This window comes from Stigmatopora argus, chromosome 9 (assembly GCF_051989625.1).
Source record: "Stigmatopora argus isolate UIUO_Sarg chromosome 9, RoL_Sarg_1.0, whole genome shotgun sequence".
In the NCBI taxonomy this organism is placed as follows: domain Eukaryota; kingdom Metazoa; phylum Chordata; class Actinopteri; order Syngnathiformes; family Syngnathidae; genus Stigmatopora; species Stigmatopora argus.
This window is the reverse complement of record NC_135395.1, coordinates 8,466,273-8,484,459: the sequence shown is the minus strand read 5'-3', so window position 1 is coordinate 8,484,459 and position 18,187 is coordinate 8,466,273. Positions and strand designations below refer to the sequence as shown.

Below are 18,187 nucleotides of genomic sequence, written 5' to 3'. Positions count from 1 at the left end.
TTTTTTTTCCCTACAGTATTATATCTTTATTCAATCAGGAATCAACAGACACTATAATGTACATACAGATGGTAAATAGTCTTACAACATTTTGCATGCAATGAAAAAAAGGTAATTTGGTAATATTATTGAATAATATATGCAAGTTTTGAAACGTTGCAAAATTCCTAAACAAAGACTTTACGCATTTGAGTATGAGTGTGACTTTTTTGTTTTAAAATTAAATTTGAACTCAATATTGAATGTGATTGTAGCACACTTATTAATATAGTGAAAAAGTTGAATTGGAATTCATGTGTTTAATATTTTTTATTGACCACAAAAAAATCCTTTGGTAGAGAAACAAATTCAATTCAATTGTTGTTTTACACGCTGTCCTTAAACGCACCACGCTACCAATTGGAGAGAGATGGACATTTCCACATGTACTTTTGAAGCTTTTTTTGTGTGACAAGGTATCAGATGAGCAGGACGCAGTTACCAGCGTCCGCCACCGGGCGCCGCCAGGGAGCCCCATTGCTGCCACCCGCGCTTCCCAACATGGACCTCGGCCTTGTTCTACAAAAGACGGCCCAAGCATGAGTCTCCAAAGCCTTTCCTTGGCATCGGGGGGCTTTCACGCAGAGGAGGACCCTCAGGGGGCAGAATCCCAAGGTCTGAGGGAGGCCTGCGGGAGCTTGGCTTTGGGTGAGGACCTGGAGGAGAAGACGCAACTCAAACCACAGCTGGGCGACCAAGGGGAGGAGAAGCATCCGTCTTTGTCTAAGTCGCATCAGGTATCGCCGTCTGTCGTCCCAAATTAAGGAAGAAAGGCAAACACGGTTTTGATTTTGTTGCTTTTTTAGTTTAGAGCAACGCCGACGGAAGAGGACGCCACGGGTCCCGACGATGGCGGCGGCCTTCTCCGGGCCCTCAATCAGGAGAACGGCACCTTGGCTCTGCGGCTGGAGGAGTCGCTGGCTCACCTGCGAGAAATGGCCGGCGAGCGCGCCGGGCTGAGGGAGGCCGTCTGGCGCCTGGGGGGAGACAACGCCCGGCTGGAGCGAGAGAAGCGAGAGCACCTGGGACTCATCGGACAGCTGACCACAAAGACCGAAGACGATCTCAATAGCATTATGGAGCTGCGGCAAAAGTTACGGGAGAGCCCGCAGAACCCGGAGCACCGCCCTCCCTCGCCGACCGACGACACGACGCCGGCTCTAAAAAGTTTCACTCTGGGCCGCTCGGTCCCGCTCCCAAGGGATCCGTGGATCCGGGCCCAGGACGAGGAGAAACGCCACTTGACCCGGACCATTTGGGCTCTCAAAGACGAGAGGGACGGCATTTCGCGATCGCTGGACGCTCTCAAGCGTGAGAGGGAGCAAGTGGTCCGGGTCCTCGCCGGCCTGAAAGCGGTTCAAGTTCGCCTGTCCGAGTCCGTCAGCCGTCTCAAAGAGCAGAAAGAGACCTCGACCCGGCGTCTTTCGGCCCCGCAAAGAGGAGAGGAGGTCCAACCGCCCCGGTCGCCCCGGACCGGTGACGAGGAAGTGGCGCCCACGGAAAAAGACGAGGAGGCTTTCGGTTTGAAAGCGGACGGAGACGACGTGACGGAAAAAAATCGCAGTCCATCGACGGCGGAGACCAATTTGATGGAGACAAAGACGACCGGAGGAAACGCACAAAATACGACAGGAAGCTCCACCGGACAGGTAGGAAATCCCACGGGACTTTGGTGTCATTTCAGGATTCAAACCATGACTTTTTGGGTGCCCACCTTGACGGAGAACAGGAAGAGAGCGACGGGGGGAGGGCGCTGGACGCCACGCAAAGACAACTGAAGGAATCTCAAGAAGAACTGGACAGGAGACGCGCAGAGGTCTGGTCTGGTTTTCCCATTGAATATTGACTTTTGCTCTACAGTAATCCCTCGGTTATCGCCATTTTAAAAAATATAGATATTTTTAGAGTTCATAATGTGAAAATTCACGCTGGAACTCGTCAGCGGAAGCCACTCTTGCTAAAAAAAAAAGTTATAATAGTGATGACCCTACTTATCGTGACTGGTCTACATTAACCGCAATATACAAAGGATGACTGTACTTTCCGTTTGTACAGATGGCAATCTTACGTCAGCGGCTGAGTCGGGCTGAAGCCGCCAGGGAAAACGCAGAGAAGAAATCATTCCAAGCCGGCCAGGAAGTCATCCAACTGAGAGATTTGGCCCATCGGGCGGAGGAAATCCGCCAGGAAAATCAATGCCTCGTCGTGCGGGTAAGCCAAAAGCCATTTGATTCATCAATAGAGTCAACTTGATGCCCCGTTAAGCCGAATCATTCAAAAAAACAATTTAAAAATGAATTTTTTTTCATTCTTCCGCAAACGTTACCCACTTGAGAATAAGTCGCAGCCAAAGTGTGAACAAAAAGTGCGACAATGTGGTACGTCACCCATGAAATCAAATGAATGTCCCTTTGTTTTTTGCTCCAAGTATGAGGAACTCCAGCAAGCCAGAACCGAGACTGACGATGTTGTACTTCCTTTAAAGGTGAGGAAATAGTTGGCGTCAATATGCCATGATAATAATGATGATGATGAGGCACGTTGTCGTCCAATGGCAGGCCAAGCTTTCCAGTCTGGCGGCAAAGTGTCAAGAGCGGAATCACCTTTTGGCCCACATGCTGAATGTCCTCCACCAGCACGGCCTGGCGGATTCCGCTCTGACGCGTCGAGCCGACCGACTGCTCCGAGACGCGGCGCCATTTGTGCCCGGGAGCGCCGCGGAGGATCACCGGTCGTCGCCCTCGCCGCCGTCATCGGAACCCGGGAACGATGTCGCCGATCCCCAACAAACCACTGTAAGTCCTCACCTTTGCTAATATTTATCGCGAGCGGGGCGGAAACGTTTGAGGGTTTGAAAAACATTTTGTCGTGATATCATTTATTTTTTTCCAATGATTCTACCATATTTCACTTCAAAAAGTTATTCGTTAAAAGTGGCTAAGAGTGTTACAGAATTTGTGCAGGTTTTTGGAGACATTTTCTGGGACATGGTCTTCCATGAGGAGGAAAAAAATAATAATTTTAGTTGCATTTTGGCAAAACAAATATTGATGTGGAAAAGTGCCAAAAGTATATGTCCTTCTTTTTTTGGCTTAAAAGAAAAAATAGCATTTCTTTTCTCCTTTTATTTTTATTTACAAAACAAAAACAACAAACAAATGTTGATTTTTGTGTTCCGCTTTCAGATTTGTTCCATAAAATGTTGTATTGCCATAATTGAAGTCAAATATTTTAGTTGCGTTAGAAAAAACAGATTTTGAAATGTCCTTGTGCTGAAACTATTTTTCTTTGTCCTTCCCAACACAGACGCCAGAGGAAACTGGCAACGGCTGCCCGATAAAACCCCACGTTTTCAACACCAATGCCAACGGTTCCTTCGCAAGACTGCGCAGTCCGGAGAAGATCGTCAACCTCCGAGAGGAGTTGCAACGGACTTTGCTGATTGGCTGCCGAGTAGGTCGACGGACGGTCGAGCCCTTGCCCACGTGGTGGCCTTCCCAAAAAACACACTTTTTGGGCTTCTTTCAAGGCGGAGGTCAGCAGAGAAGAAACGGCGTCCCCGGATTCGTCTTCTGGCAAAAAGCAACGAGGACGGGCTCGGGTTCGGCGTCCGCCTGGCGGCCCTTTCCCGGAATTCTCTGGGACGGAGTCCGCTTCCGCTGACGAATGGTCCGACCTTTCTCCGGAGAAAATCTCAGCGGCGAGACCCCGAGCAGGTGATTGGAGAGCGCCCTCCCACGCGGTACCGACCCATCCGTTTGGTAACGTCTGGACCTTTTGCAGGTGCTCCAGCGCAGGTGCACGAGGTGGAGGTCATCAAGCGGGTGGGTCGGAGGAGCCTCCTGATTGGCTGGGAGAGGCCCACGCTGGATGAGTTGGGCCGTAGCAATGGCACCTTTGTCTACGGTTACAGGGTGAGAAATCCTGGGTCCGGAGAATTTTCACCATTTGGCAAATATAAAGCTCCTTTTTTTAATGCTTTCCAGAGGTCATTCTTGCAAAGAAATCCAAATCACTTTTCGTCACATGACCGAGTGCTTTTCCTTCTTTCAGGTGTTTTGGGACGGCCAATTCTACAAATCTGCCATGAGCTCTGCGTGCACCAAGGTTTGTTTATAAAGCGTATTTTGACTTGCTAGTCATCATATTTTGCTGAAAACCAAAATTTGATTCCAATCCTCGGTCATTTCCACTAGATTCCGATCCGATTTGTGATCGGCGACATGCCTAGCTCTAGAAGAGCTCCTTTTAAAACGCTGGTCTTTGTCGCTTAATCATGGGCCACCCGTTTTTTGCAGTGCGTGGTGGAAAACGTGGACCTGAGTGGCCCGGTGGAAATCGGCGTCCAGACGCTGGGCTCCAACGGCCTGAGTTCCAAGTGCGTCCACACCGTCTACGTGCCTCCCCGCGGGACCACCGATATCGTGTGAGACGACTGGAAGGCGAAAATGGGTTTGGAACGGTGGGCATGTGGAATTTGGATGGACCCGCCATTCCTTGGTATAGCGCGGCTGCCAAATTCGACCAATTTTCGGTCGTTCACCACACCAGTCTTTAGCAAGCTACTCCATACGCATTTTGTATTTAAGCGAGCCAGCCACGTTTTTCTTTTTCTTCAGCAATTGACATGGAGAAAAAGGAAAATGTTTTCGGTTGGACATTTTAACTTAATGTCACATTCGAAGGCAGTTTGGCATTTTGCACTTTGTCAAAATGTTGAAGTCATCACTCCCACTGGAAAAAAGGGGGTGATAAAATCTGAACATTCTCTATACCAAATATTTTATTTTACTTTTGGCAGCTCTGCTATATTGTGGAAAACCAGACTTTGGTACAGTCACACATTCTTGACCATTTTATGAGATTTTGGACCATGTCTTGCTGGACACTGGACCTTAATGCAGTCCAAAAAGGCTTCTTTCACTAAATGTCGGCCAAAACATTTCAGACAAGCCTTTTTATTTGCACGGAATTGCCACTTTTTGGATTAAACCTTTTTTTCCCAAATTCAGGCAGATATATTCTTGGTCTCTATCAAACTGGCTCCTGTTTCCACTGCAGCATTTCTTCATTTTTAGCCAAAAATGTGGTATAGTGCCCACTTGCCATACAAATGTTGCTTGGATTGATTCCCACATCCTTCAAGTTCTCACTCTTCAGCTCAAACGGGTACTTGGTCTCAATAGTAGAGCAACTTACCATACACAAGGTAATCGGTTGGATTCCCCGCCTTCTCCAACTTCTCACTTTTCAGGTCAAACAAAAACCGAGTGGGCAGGACCATACTTTTTAGCGAGGTGGCTTATACACTTAGTCAATTGAGTCGAGTGCCATCCTACCGAAAATACTTGGCCGGTCCAAGTTTAGTGGGTGTGTGGGTGGGCCCCTTGGCGCACACAGTAGAGTATGCGCCTACCACCGAGTGGAAGCTGGTTCGCGTCCCGCAGACGTACTCTTGGTGCCTCTCCCCGCCTTCGGCGGGGAGAGACACCTGCGACATAAGACAAATTACCTTTTACTAAAATAAACTTTCAAAAATTAAATTTTACATTTAAACATTGCGTCAAAATTAGTTAAAAGAATTGGCCTACAAAAACAAAAGACAAGAAAACTTTTATTGGACAGGACCATGCTGAGTAGGGAGGCGGCTTACACACTTAGCCAAAATCACTCCAGCGCCCTCTTACCGAAAATACTCAGCCGGTTGAAGTTTAGTGGGAAGGTGGGAGGGCCCTTTAGCACACACAGTAGAGCATATGCCTACCGTCGAATGGAAGCCGGTTCGCGTCCCGCAGATGTACTCTTGGTGCCTGCGACAAAAGACTCATTACCTTTAGCACACACAGTAGAGCATATGCCTACCGTCGAATGGAAGCCGGTTCGCGTCCCGCAGATGTACTCTTGGTGCCTGCGACAAAAGACTCATTACCTTTTACTAAGAAAAACTTTAAAAATTAAATTTTCCATTTAAACATTACATAAAAATTAGTTAAAAGAATTGGCCTAAAAAAAACAAAAGATACTGGCTATTAGCTAGGATTTCAAATAAGCCACCCAAACTTTTATTGGTTGGCATTCCCACCACAACCGCCGGCTGTCGAAGAACCGCATGGTGGCGTTGTTCTGCCAGTCGCCCTCGTCCACATCCACGTATGCCGAATGACGGGGACACACCTCAAACCCACGGCTGTCACGGGGTGAGGCAAGCAGGACTTGACTTGTCGATCGGTCGGCTGCACCCGTTCTTCTCCTCCCACTCCTCTTCCACGTTGTCCAATGCATCTGTCATGACACAAAGACAATTATTTCTCAACACTGCCTAAGATGACAACATTTTTGTCCTACGGTGCTAATATCTTTACGGTCGCGACACGGTTTTCTACCTGGCATGACGAAGGCGGTGGCGATGTGCATCTGTCCCAACTGCATGACCGTGTCAGCCTCCGCTCACTGGGGCGCCGGAGACTCCTGGATGCAGGCGCAATCCGTGGGGCGCCGGTACAAGTCTGTCAACAAACAAGGCAAGGCGTTAGGTAACTTGCGGGGAACATTTCCTCCATGCTGTAGCTTACATATGCCTTTCTATACTATGTCGTTTTTTTTAAGAAATAAAGCCTTACTATACATGGTCGTTTTTTTTTTAGAAAAAAGGCTTATTATTCTATGTCGTTTTTAATGAATAAAGCTTTGTTATACATTGTGTCATGTTTTTTACGAAAAAAGCCTTACTATACTATGTCGTTTTTTAAGAAAAAAAAAGCCTTACTAAACTAAGTCGTTTTTTAAGAAAAAAGCCTTAGTATACCATGTCGTTTTTAAGGAAAAAAGACTTACTATACAGTGCATGGTTGTCCGTCTCCTTGTACCCCAAGATCGTCTGGCCACCGATTCAGGATGTCCCCCGCCTCTGGCGTGGAGACAAATGGGATTGGCTCCAGCATCCCCCGCTACCCTAATGAGGATAAAGCAGTTCGGAAAATGAGATGAGGCTTACTATACATGGTCTTTTTTTTTTTAAAGCCTTACTATACTATGTCGTTTTTTTTAGGAAAAAAAGCCTTACTATACTATGTCGTTTTTTAGGGAAAAAAGCCTTACTATACTATGTCGTTTTTTAGGGAAAAAATCCTTTCTATACTATGTCGTTTAAGAAAAAAAAACCTTACTATACTATGTCGTTTTTAGGGAAAAAAGCCTTACTATACTATGTCGTTTTTTAGGGGGAAAAAGCCTTACTATACTATGTCGTTTTTTAGGGAAAAAACCTTACTATACTATGCTGTTTTTTTTTTTTTAAGGAAAAAAAGGCTTACTATACCATGTCGTTTTTTAGGGAAAAAACCCTTTGGATACTATGTCGTATATTGAGAAAAAAAACCCTTACTATACTATGTCGTTTTTTAAAGAAAAAAAGCCTTACTATACTATGTCGTTTTTTAAAGAAAAAAAGCCTTACTATACTATGTTGTTTTTAAGGAAAAAAGACTTACTATACAGTGTGTGTGGTTGTCCATCTCCTTGTACCCTAAGATCGTCTGGCCACCGATTCAGGATGTCCCCCGCCTCTGGCGTGGAGACAAATGGGATTGGCTCCAGCATCCCCCGCTACCCTAATGAGGATAAAGCAGTTCAGAAAATGAGATGAGGCTTACTATACATGGTCATTTTTTTTAAAAGCCTTACTATACTATGTCGTTTTTTTTAGGGAAAAAAGCCTTACTATACTATGTCGTTTTTTAAGAAGAAAAAAAACCTTACTATATTATGTTGTTTTTTAAGAAAAAAAGCCTTACTATACTATGTCGTTTTTTAAGAAAAAAAGCCTTACTATACTATGTCGTTTTTTTAGGGAAAAAAGCCTTACAATACTATGTCGTTTTTTAAGAAGAAAAACCTTACTATATTATGTCGTTTTTTAAGAAAAAAAGCCTTACTATACTATGTTGTTTTTTAAGAAAAAAAGCCTTACTATACTATGTAGTTTTTTTTAATAAAAAGCCTTACTATACTATGTCGTTTTTTTAATAAAAAGCCTTACTATACTATGTCGTTTTTTACGAAAAAAAAGCCTTACTATACTATGTCGTTTTTTTTAATAAAAAAGCCTTACTATACTATGTTTTTTTAAAAATAAAAAGCCTTACTATACTATGTTGTTTTTTACGAAAAAAGCCTTATTACACTATGTCACTTTTTAAAGAAAAAAAGCCTTATTATACTATGTCGTTTTTTTAAGGAAAAAGCCTTACTATACTATGTCGTTTTTTTAATAAAAAAAAAGCTTTACTATACGATGTCGTTTTTTACGGAAAAAAAGCCTTCTATGTCATTTTTTTTAATAAAAAAGCCTTACTATACTATGTCGTTTTTTTAAATAAAAAAAGCCTTACTATACTATGTCGTTTTTTACGAAAAAAAAAGCCTTACTATACTATGTCATTTTTTTAAGAAAAAAGCCTTATTATACTATGTCGTTTTTTAGGAAAAAAAGCATTACTATACTATGTTGTTTTTTTTAATAAAAAGCCTTACTATACTATGTCGTTTTTTTTAATAAAAAGCCTTACTATACTATGTCGTTTTTTACGAGAGAAAAAAGCCTTACTATACTATGTCGTTTTTTTTTAATAAAAAGCCTTACTATACTATGTCGTTTTTTTTAAATTAAAAAAGCCTTACTATACTATGTCGTTTTTGACGAAAAAAGCCTTACTATACTATGTCGTTTTTTTACGAAAAAAAGCCTTACTATACTATGTTGTTTTTTTTAATAAAAAGCCTTACTATACTATGTCGTTTTTTTTAATAAAAAGCCTTACTATACTATGTCGTTTTTTACGAAAAAAAGCCTTACTATACTATGTCGTTTTTTTAAATAAAAAGCCTTACTGTACTATGTCTTTTTTTAAAATAAAAAAGCCTTACTATACTATGTCGTTTTTTTAATAAAAAAAAGCTTTACTATACGATGTCGTTTTTTACGGAAAAAAAAGCCTTACTATACTATGTCGTTTTTTACGGGAAAAAAAGCCTTACTATACTATGTCATTTTTTTAATAAAAAAGCCTTACTATACTATGTCGTTTTTTTAAGACAAAAGCCTTACTATACTATGTCGTTTTTTAGAAAAAAGCCTTACTATGTCGTTTTTTTAAGAGAGAAAAAACGCCTTACTATACTATGTCGTTTTTTTTAATTAAAAAAGCCTTACTATACTATGTCGTTTTTTAAAGACAAAAGCCTTACTATTCTATGTAATTTTTTAGGAAAAAAGCCTTACTATATATACTATGTCGTTTTTTTAGGGAAAAAGCCCTACTATACTATGTCGTTTTTTTAAGACAAAAGCCTTACGTCCCTATGTCGTTTTTTAGAAAAAAGCCTTACTATACTATGTCGTTTTTTTAAGAGAAAAAACGCCTTACTATACTATGTCGTTTTTTTAAGACAAAAGCCTTACTATACTATGTCGTTTTTTAGAAAAAAGCCTTACTATGTCGTTTTTTTAAGAGAGAAAAAACGCCTTACTATACTATGTCGTTTTTTTTAATTAAAAAAGCCTTGCTATACTATGTCGTTTTTTAAAGACAAAAGCCTTACTATTCTATGTAATTTTTTAGGAAAAAAGCCTTACTATATATACTATGTCGTTTTTTTAGGGAAAAAGCCCTACTATACTATGTCGTTTTTTTAAGACAAAAGCCTTACTATACTATGTCGTTTTTTAGAAAAAAGCCTTACTATGTCGTTTTTTTAAGAGAGAAAAAACGCCTTACTATACTATGTCGTTTTTTTAAGAGAGAAAAAACGCCTTACTATACTATGTCGTTTTTTTTTTAATTAAAAAAGCCTTACTATACTATGTCGTTTTTTAAAGACAAAAGCCTTACTATTCTATGTAATTTTTTTAGGAAAAAAGCCTTACTATGTCGTTTTTTTAAGAGAGAAAAAACGCCTTACTATACTATGTCGTTTTTTTTTTATTAAAAAAGCCTTACTATACTATGTCGTTTTTTAAAGACAAAAGCCTTACTATTCTATGTAATTTTTTAGGAAAAAAGCCTTACTATATATACTATGTCGTTTTTTTAGGGAAAAAGCCCTACTATACTATGTCGTTTTTTAAAGAAAAAAAGCCTTACTTTACTATGTCGTTTTTTTTTTTTAACAAAAAAAGCCTTACTATACTATGTCGTTTCTTTTAGAAAAAAGCCTTATTATACTATGTCATTTTTTAAAAGAAAAAAGCCTTACTATAGTATTTCGTTTTTTTACGGAAAAAAGCCCTACTATACTATGTTGTTTTTTAAGAAAAAAAGGCATATTATACATGGTCATTTTGTAATAAAATATGCCTTACTATACTATGTCGTTTTTTAAGAAAAAAGCCTTACTATACTATGTCGTTTTTTTTTTAAAAAAAGCCTTACTATACTATGTCGTTTTTTTAAAGAGAAAAAACGCCTTACTATACTATGTCGTTTTTTTAAGACAAAAGCCTTACTATACTGTCGTTTTTTTTAGAAAAAAGCCTTACTATACTATGTCATTTTTTTAAGAGAGAAAAAAAAGCCCTACTATACTATGTCGTTTTTTAAAGACAAAAGCCTTACTATTCTATGTAATTTTTTAGGAAAAAAGCCTTACTATATATACTATGTCGTTTTTTTAGGGAAAAAGCCTTACTATACTATGTTGTTTTTTTAAAAGTAAAAAAGCCTTACTATACTATATCGTTTTTTAAAGAAAAAAAGCCTTACTTTACTATGTCGTTTTTTTTTACAAAAAAAGCCTTACTATACTGTGTCGTTTTTTAAAGAAAAAAGCCTTACTAAACTGTGTCGTTTTTTAAGAAAAAAGCCTTACTATACTGTCATTTTTAAAAGAAAAAAAGCCTTACTATACTATGTTGTTTTTTACGGAAAAAAGCCCTACTATACTATGTCGTTTTTTAAGAAAAAAGCCTTATTATACTATGTCGTTTCTTTTAGAAAAAAGCCTTACTATACTATGTCATTTTTTAAAAGAAAAAAGCCTTACTATACTATTTTGTTTTTTTAAGAAAAAAAGCCTTACTATACTATGTCGTTTTTTTACGGAAAAAAGCCCTACTATACTATGTCGTTTTTTAAGAGAAAAAAAGCCTTACTATACTATGTCGTTTTTTTAACACAAAAGCCTTACTATACTATGTCGTTTTTTAGAAAAAAGCCTTACTATGTCATTTTTTTAAGAGAGAAAAAACGCATTATACTATGTCGTTTTTTTTTAGAAAAAAGCCTTACTATACTATGTCGTTTTTTTAAGAGAAAAAACGCCTTACTATACTATGTCGTTTTTTTAAGACAAAAGCCTTACTATACTATGTCGTTTTTTAGAAAAAAGCCTTACTATGTCGTTTTTTTAAGAGAGAAAAAACGCCTTACTATACTGTCGTTTTTTTTTTTTTTTTAAAGCCTTACTATACTATGTCGTTTTTAAAATAATAATGCCTTACTATACTATGTCGTTTTTTTAATTTAAAAAGCCTTACTATACTATGTCGTTTTTTAAAGACAAAAGCCTTACTATTCTATGTAATTTTTTTAGGAAAAATATATACTATATACACTAAATATATACTATACTTACTATATATACTATGTCGTTTTTTTAGGGAAAAAGCCTTACTATACTATGTCGTTTTTTTTTTTAAAGAAAAAAAGCCTTACTATACTATGTCGTTTTTTTTTTTTTTACAAAAAAAGCCTTACTATACTGTCGTTTTTTAAGAGAAAAGCCTTACTATACTATGTCGTTTTTAAGAAAAAAAGCCTTACTATACTGTGTCGTTTTTTAAAGAAAAAAGCCCTACTATACTATGTTGTTTTTTAAGAAAAAAGCCTTACTATACTATGTCGTTTCTTTTAGAAAAAAGCCTTACTATACTATGTCATTTTTTAAAAGAAAAAAGCCTTACTATACTATTTCGTTTTTTTACGGAAAAAAGCCCTACTATACTATGTTGTTTTTTAAGAAAAAAAGCCATACTATACATGGTCATTTTTTAATAAAATATGCCTTACTATACTATGTCGTATTTTTTAAAAAAGCCTTACTATACTATGTCGTTTTTTTTTAAAGAAAAAAAGCCTTACTATACTATGTGGTTTTTTTCTGAAAAAAAAAACCCTACTATACTATGTCGTTTTTTAAGAAAAAAGCCTTACTATACTATGTCGTTTTTTTTTTTTAAAGCCTTACTATACTATGTCGTTTTTTAGAAAAAAGCCTTACTATGTCGTTTTTTTAAGAGAGAAAAAAACGCCTTACTATACTATGTCGTTTTTTAAGAAAAAAGCCTTACTATACTATGTCGTTTTTTTTTAGAAAAAAGCCTTAATATACCATGTCGTTTTTTTAGGGAAAAGCCTTACTATACTGTGTCGTTTTTTTAAGAAAAAAACCTTACTATACTACGTCGTTTTCTACGAGAAAAAAAAGCCTTACTATACTACGTCGTTTTTAAAATAATAATGCCTTACTATACTATGTCGTTTTTTTAATTAAAAAAGGCTTACGATACTATGTCGTTTTTTAAGAAAAAAAGCCTTACTATACTATATCATTTTTTCAAGAAAAAAGCCTTACTATACTATTTCGTTTTTTTAAAGAAAAAAAGCCTTACTTTACTATGTCGTTTTTTTTAAGAACAAAGCCTTACTATACTATGTCATTTTTTAAGAAAAAAAAGCCTTACTATACTATTTCGGGTTTTTTTGGGAAAAAAAGCCTTACTATACTATGTCGATTTTTAAGACAAAAGCCCTATTTCGTTTTTTGGGGGGGAAAAAAGCCTTACTATACTGTGTTTTTTTTAGGGAAAAAGCCTTACTATACTATGTCGTTTTTTAGGGAAAAAGCCTTACTATACTATTTCGGGTTGTTTTGGAAAAAAGCCTTACTATACTGTCGTTTTTTAAGAAAAAAAGCCTTACTATACTATGTCGATTTTTAAGACAAAAGCCTTACTATACTATTTCGGGTTGTTTTGGAAAAAAGCCTTACTATACTGTGGTTTTTTTAGGGAAAAAGCCTTACTATACTATGTCGTTTTTAGGGAAAAAGCCTTACTATACATGTCGTTTTTTTTAAAGAAAAAAGCCTTACTATACTGTCGTTTTTTAAGAAAAAAAAGCCTTACTATACTATGTCGATTTTTAAGACAAAAGCCTTACTATACTATTTCGGGGGGTTTTGGAAAAAAGCCTTACTATACTGTGTTTTTTTTAGGGAAAAAGCCTTACTATACCATGTCGTTTTTTAAAAGAAAAAAGCCTTACTATACTATGTCGTTTTTTTTCAGAAAAAAAAGCCTTACTATACTATGTCGTTTTTTAAGAAAAAAAGCCTTACCATACTATCGTGGCTACTCACCGTAACAGATGACGCAGTTCTTCACCTTCCTCAATTCGGCGGCCACGTCCCTCCACAGAACGGTGAAGACCGACTTCCCGCTCTTGTTCAGCTGAAAGCAAAGACCCGTTTAAGCGGGCGGACGGCCAAATGCAATCGCAACGGGGGGGCGGGGCTAGCCTGCATGGGACGGCCGATGGCGAGGACGTCCCTCGGTGAGATCACGATGGGCACCGCGTCCTGCGCACGGAACTCCATGACAGCCGCCAGCACCTCTTCCACGTCTTGTTGAGCTGTCTTATGAATTTCAATTCTTTTCTATAGTATTTTTTCCAACAACCCTCTTTTTTTTGGTGAGTGACGCGATAAATTCCCTCAAAATCAAGAGGAAGTGGCGCAAAAATATCCCCAAAGCAACAGAAAATAGGGGGGGTCGATAAAGTTTGTTCTAAACCAAAATGTTTGACGAATTGAGTCAATTCAGTCTCCCTGCCAAAAGATGGCTGTTCAGACACAGGCTTGATCATCATCATGGAATCATCAAAAGCCTTGATTGTCATCATACACAGCAGCGTAGGACGAAATTGATGGTGCTACTCCACAAAGTGTGCCTTCCCGGCAAAAGACCAAAAATACGTCATCTAAAAATATAAGAATCACATCCTGTTAAGGTAAATACTAAAAAAATGGCCTCATCTAAGATATTATTACCATCCACGGAGATCCCGGTGGTCTCGAGATGTCCTCGGGGACATTGCAGGTTCGTTGGCAATCTGCTGTGATGGATATATGGCACCTCCTCCCGAGAGCGACCAAATCCTGGCGACTGTAGAAAAAGTTTGCCGGGCAGATGTTAGCAAACAACGACAAGACTGCGGAAACAAAACACCAAACTGGAGAGCAAGAGCCAGCTGCACCCCTGCGCGCCGCCATCTTGGATCACTTACCTCCTTCAAAGCTTTCAAAGCTTTTAAGAATGGAGTCAATTCAGAGTGCCTGTCGTAAGATGGCCGCCAGTCACTTACACCAACGACAGAGCCTCAAGACTCCTAGTTTACACGTAACCGTGGAGCACGCTGAAAGAGAGCAAACACGGGGTTGCGATTGGACGACGACACGGGCCGGCGTGGCCGACTCACCGCAGTTGTCTCGGATGAACGTGAGCAGCTCCGTCACTCCTGCGGGACAGACAAAGCGCTGTCCGATTAGGATGATTAGAAATGGGCCATTTTCTTTCAAGTCTGCTTCTGCCACTTTCAATGATTCAACTCAAAATGCTAGAAATGAATTGATTTTTTTTCCCATTGTGTTTAACTCCAAATGGTATAATGGTTGATTTGTATTTTGATTGCAAAATAAAAAAGCTACAGTTAAAAATGTGCAGATGTTTTTCTTTGAACATTTTCCAATAAATTATTTACGTTTTTTAGCAAAGTATGACGAACTTTGCACTCACCTTGATCCCTCTGTCCGTCCCTGCCGTCCGCCCGTCCATGCCGTCCGTCCGCCCGTCCGTCCGTCCGCCCGTCCGTCCGTCCGTCCGCCCGTCCGTCCGTCCGCCCGTCCGTCCGTCCGTCCGTCCGTCCATGACCAAAAGTCCACCGGTAAAAAAGTGTCCATAAATCCATGGGTAAAAAAGTGTCCATAAATCCACTGGTAAAAAAGTGTCCAAACGTCCAAGGGAAAAAAGTGTCCAAACGTCCACGGGTAAAAAAGTGTCCAAAACTCCACTGGGGAGAAAAGTGTCCAAAAAGTGTCCAAAACTCCACTGGGGATAAAAGTGTCCAAAAAGTGTCCAAAACTCCACTGGGGAGAAAAGTGTCCAAAAAGTGTCCAAAACTCCACTGGGGGAGAAAAGTGTCCAAAAATCCACAGGTAAAAAAGTGTCCAAAACTCCACTAGGGAGAAAAGTGTCCAAAAAGTGTCCAAAACTCCACTAGGGAGAAAAGTGTCCAAAAAGTGTCCAAAACTCCACTGGGGGAGAAAAGTGTCCAAAAATCCACAGGTAAAAAAAGTGTCCAAAACTCCACTGGGGGAGAAAAGTGTCCAAAACTCCACTGGGGGAGAAAAGTGTCCAAAAATCCACAGGTAAAAAAAGTGTCCAAAACTCCACTGGGGGAGAAAAGTGTCCAAAAATCCACAGGTAAAAAAAGTGTCCAAAACTCCACTAGGGAGAAAAGTGTCCAAAAAGTGTCCAAAACTCCACTGGGGAGAAAAGTGTCCAAAAAGTGTCCAAAACTCCACTGGGGAGAAAAGTGTCCAAAACTCCACTGGGGAGAAAAGTGTCCAAAACTCCACTAGGGAGAAAAGTGTCCACAAATCAAAACTCAAAGACCAAAATACTTACCTGCACCGGTAAAAAAGTGTCCAAAAGTCCACCGGTAAAAAAGTGTCCATAAATCCACGGGCAAAAAAGTGTCCAAACGTCCAAGGGAAAAAAAGTGTCCAAACGTCCACGGGTAAAAAAGTGTCCAAAACTCCACTGGGGAGAAAAGTGTCCAAAAAGTGTCCAAAACTCCACTGGGGAGAAAAGTGTCCAAAAAGTGTCCAAAACTCCACTGGGGGAGAAAAGTGTCCAAAAATCCACAGGTAAAAAAAGTGTCCAAAACTCCACTAGGGAGAAAAGTGTCCAAAAAGTGTCCAAAACTCCACTGGGGGAGAAAAGTGTCCAAAAATCCACATGTAAAAAAGTGTCCAAAACTCCACTGGGGCGAAAAGTGTCCAAAAAGTGTCCAAAACTCCACTGGGGAGAAAAGTGTCCAAAAAGTGTCCAAAACTCCACTGGGGAGAAAAGTGTCCAAAAAACTCCACTGGGGAGAAAAGTGTCCAAAAAACTCCACTGGGGAGAAAAGTGTCCAAAAAGTGTCCAAAACTCCACTGGGGAGAAAAGTGTCCAAAAAGTGTCCAAAACTCCACTGGGGAGAAAAGTGTCCAAAACTCCACTGGGGAGAAAAGTGTCCACAAATCAAAACTCAAAGACCAAAATACTTACCTGCACCGGTAAAAAAGTGTCCAAAAGTCCACCGGTAAAAAAAAGTGTCCATAAATCCACGGGTAAAAAAGTGTCCAAACGTCCAAGGGAAAAAAAGGGTCCAAAACTCCACTGGGGAGAAAAGTGTCCAAAAAGTGTCCAAAACTCCACTGGGGAGAAAAGTGTCCAAAAAGTGTCCAAAACTCCACTGGGGAGAAAAGTGTCCAAAAAGTGTCCAAAACTCCACTGGGGCGAAAAGTGTCCAAAAAGTGTCCAAAACTCCACTGGGGAGAAAAGTGTCCAAAAAGTGTCCAAAACTCCACTGGGGAGAAAAGTGTCCAAAAAACTCCACTGGGGAGAAAAGTGTCCAAAAAACTCCACTGGGGAGAAAAGTCCCTGCCGTCCGTCCGTCCCTGCCGTCCGTCCGTCCGTCCGTGCCGTCCGTCCGTCCGTGCCGTCCGTCCGTCCGTGCCGTCCGTCCGTCCGTGCCGTCCGTCCGTCCGTGCCGTCCGTCCGTCCGTCCGTGCCGTCCGTCCGTGCCGTCCGTCCGTGCCGTCCGTGCCGTCCGTGCCGTCCGTGCCGTCCGTGCCGTGCCGTCCGTCCGTCCGTCCGTCCATCCATGCCGTCCAGGTTGAACTCCACTTTAGTGTCCCGGAGGTACTTAGCCAGGCCGGCGTGGTGCAGTCAGACCAGGTGGCCCCAGGCCTGTTAGAACTCAAGCCGCTGTCCACCAGGAAGAAGATGTCCGTCAACTTTTGGGCCACAGCTGAAAAGCCACATAGGGACAGAGTTAGGTCTGCTTTCTAAACAAACATTTATAGCCTTATTTCCATCATGTACGTACACTACAACCAGTACAATGAACGTGTGAATCAATAAAAATCCCATTTAACATAATTAAGCAAAACACTTGACATGGCGTTTAGCCCATTCGCGCCGACAAATAAGTGTTTTATACAAACAAAATGATGGGAGTAAGAACATTACCTTAACTAACGCCCATTTAGCATCCACAATAAAGTATAACTACAGTTAGCAACACTACGTGAACTCTCTGCTAGGGTAGCGATTAGCCACTCGCGGCTAGCGCTAGCATCGTGCTAATCACTAATTAGCGTGATATTTCAACAAGAAAGACAGTTTGAATCCCGTAACAATAACCATCGCGTTAAGAACGCCGATTTGTTCTCATGAATCCTTGAACAAACCATAATTTAGTAAAATAACATTAGAATTTAACATTGAGGTTTAACCTTAACCCAGGCTTGCTTACCGGAGCTCAACATGGCGATCTTCACCTCAAAATAAACGCACACTTGTTCACTATAACAAGTAAGCAACTCGTAAGACATCAAAATAAACGCACACTTGTTCATTATAACAAGTAAGCAACTCGTAAGATGACAAAATAGATGTTATAATTATTGATTATCCTTACCGACGGACAATCGATGTGAGGTAGAGTGCGTCTAGCACCTGAAGTCAGTTAACTTAATGAGCGGCCCCGTGGTTGTCTCTGTGCCCTGCGATTGGCTGGCAACCCAAAGTTGTCTGGGATAGGGTCCAGCACCCCTACAGGCCTTCCGAGGAACAGCAGTACAGAACATTATTGAATCAATGAATGGTTTATTCTTAAAAATTGCATTATATTGGTACCATAAGATAGACCAGAGCTATTTTGTATATAGGTTAGGTTTAATGAGTGAGTAAATAGTTGGTACATTAGTAGGTCGGAAGAACAAAGCACAACATTACTAAAAAAATTAAACTAGCCTTCTTACG

General features: G+C 40.1%; 2 protein-coding genes across 18 annotated transcripts; one reads left to right on the top strand and one right to left on the bottom strand.

The window, feature by feature from the left end:
* The first annotated feature begins 849 nt into the window (after positions 1-849).
* Positions 850-5,043, top strand: LOC144082246 (uncharacterized). Its single transcript, XM_077609251.1, has 10 exons — positions 850-1,688; positions 1,769-1,855; positions 2,095-2,250; positions 2,468-2,524; positions 2,598-2,834; positions 3,346-3,492; positions 3,569-3,755; positions 3,823-3,953; positions 4,093-4,146; positions 4,338-5,043. The coding sequence occupies exons 1-10, from the start codon at positions 975-977 to the stop codon at positions 4,467-4,469; spliced, it is 1,902 nt and encodes a 633-aa protein (XP_077465377.1). The 5' UTR covers positions 850-974; the 3' UTR covers positions 4,470-5,043.
* A 203-nt stretch (positions 5,044-5,246) lies between these two features.
* On the bottom strand, positions 5,247-17,905 carry LOC144082247 (uncharacterized). Of its 17 annotated transcripts, XR_013303200.1 has the most exons (15): positions 17,844-17,872; positions 17,679-17,728; positions 14,891-17,171; positions 14,574-14,612; positions 14,382-14,510; positions 14,146-14,260; positions 13,615-14,075; positions 13,456-13,546; positions 7,530-7,649; positions 6,874-6,991; positions 6,423-6,545; positions 5,969-6,321; positions 5,727-5,870; positions 5,379-5,530; positions 5,247-5,285 (listed from the first exon to the last, which is right to left on the bottom strand). XR_013303200.1 is itself a non-coding variant. In XM_077609252.1 (12 exons), exons 8-12 carry the CDS (start codon positions 6,883-6,885, stop codon positions 5,452-5,454), a joined length of 537 nt encoding a protein of 178 aa, XP_077465378.1. In that variant the 5' UTR covers positions 6,886-6,991; positions 7,530-7,649; positions 13,456-13,546; positions 13,615-14,075; positions 14,146-14,260; positions 14,382-14,510; positions 14,574-14,612; positions 14,891-17,205; the 3' UTR covers positions 5,369-5,451. The 17 variants fall into 17 exon arrangements, 2 of the variants coding, with proteins under 2 accessions (XP_077465378.1, XP_077465379.1); XR_013303199.1 differs by lacking the exon at positions 17,679-17,728 and having other exon boundaries at positions 17,844-17,905; XR_013303201.1 differs by lacking the exons at positions 17,679-17,728; positions 17,844-17,872 and having other exon boundaries at positions 14,891-16,085; positions 16,246-17,212.
* Between the last annotated feature and the right edge of the window lie 282 nt (positions 17,906-18,187).

Coding starts and splice junctions, on each gene's coding strand:
- LOC144082246 (XM_077609251.1), top strand. CDS start 975: ATGGCCGGCGAGCGCGCCGGGCTGAGGGAGGCCGTCTGGCGCCTGGGG. Junction 1,856..2,094: donor TGGACAGGAGACGCGCAGAG/GTCTGGTCTGGT, acceptor CCGTTTGTACAG/ATGGCAATCTTACGTCAGCG. Junction 2,251..2,467: donor ATCAATGCCTCGTCGTGCGG/GTAAGCCAAAAG, acceptor TTTTGCTCCAAG/TATGAGGAACTCCAGCAAGC.
- LOC144082247 (XM_077609252.1), bottom strand. Junction 6,322..6,422: donor CACCGCCTTCGTCATGCCAG/GTAGAAAACCGT, acceptor GTGTCATGACAG/ATGCATTGGACAACGTGGAA. Junction 5,850..6,121: donor TTCGACAGCCGGCGGTTGTG/GTGGGAATGCCA, acceptor CTTTTGTCGCAG/GCACCAAGAGTACATCTGCG.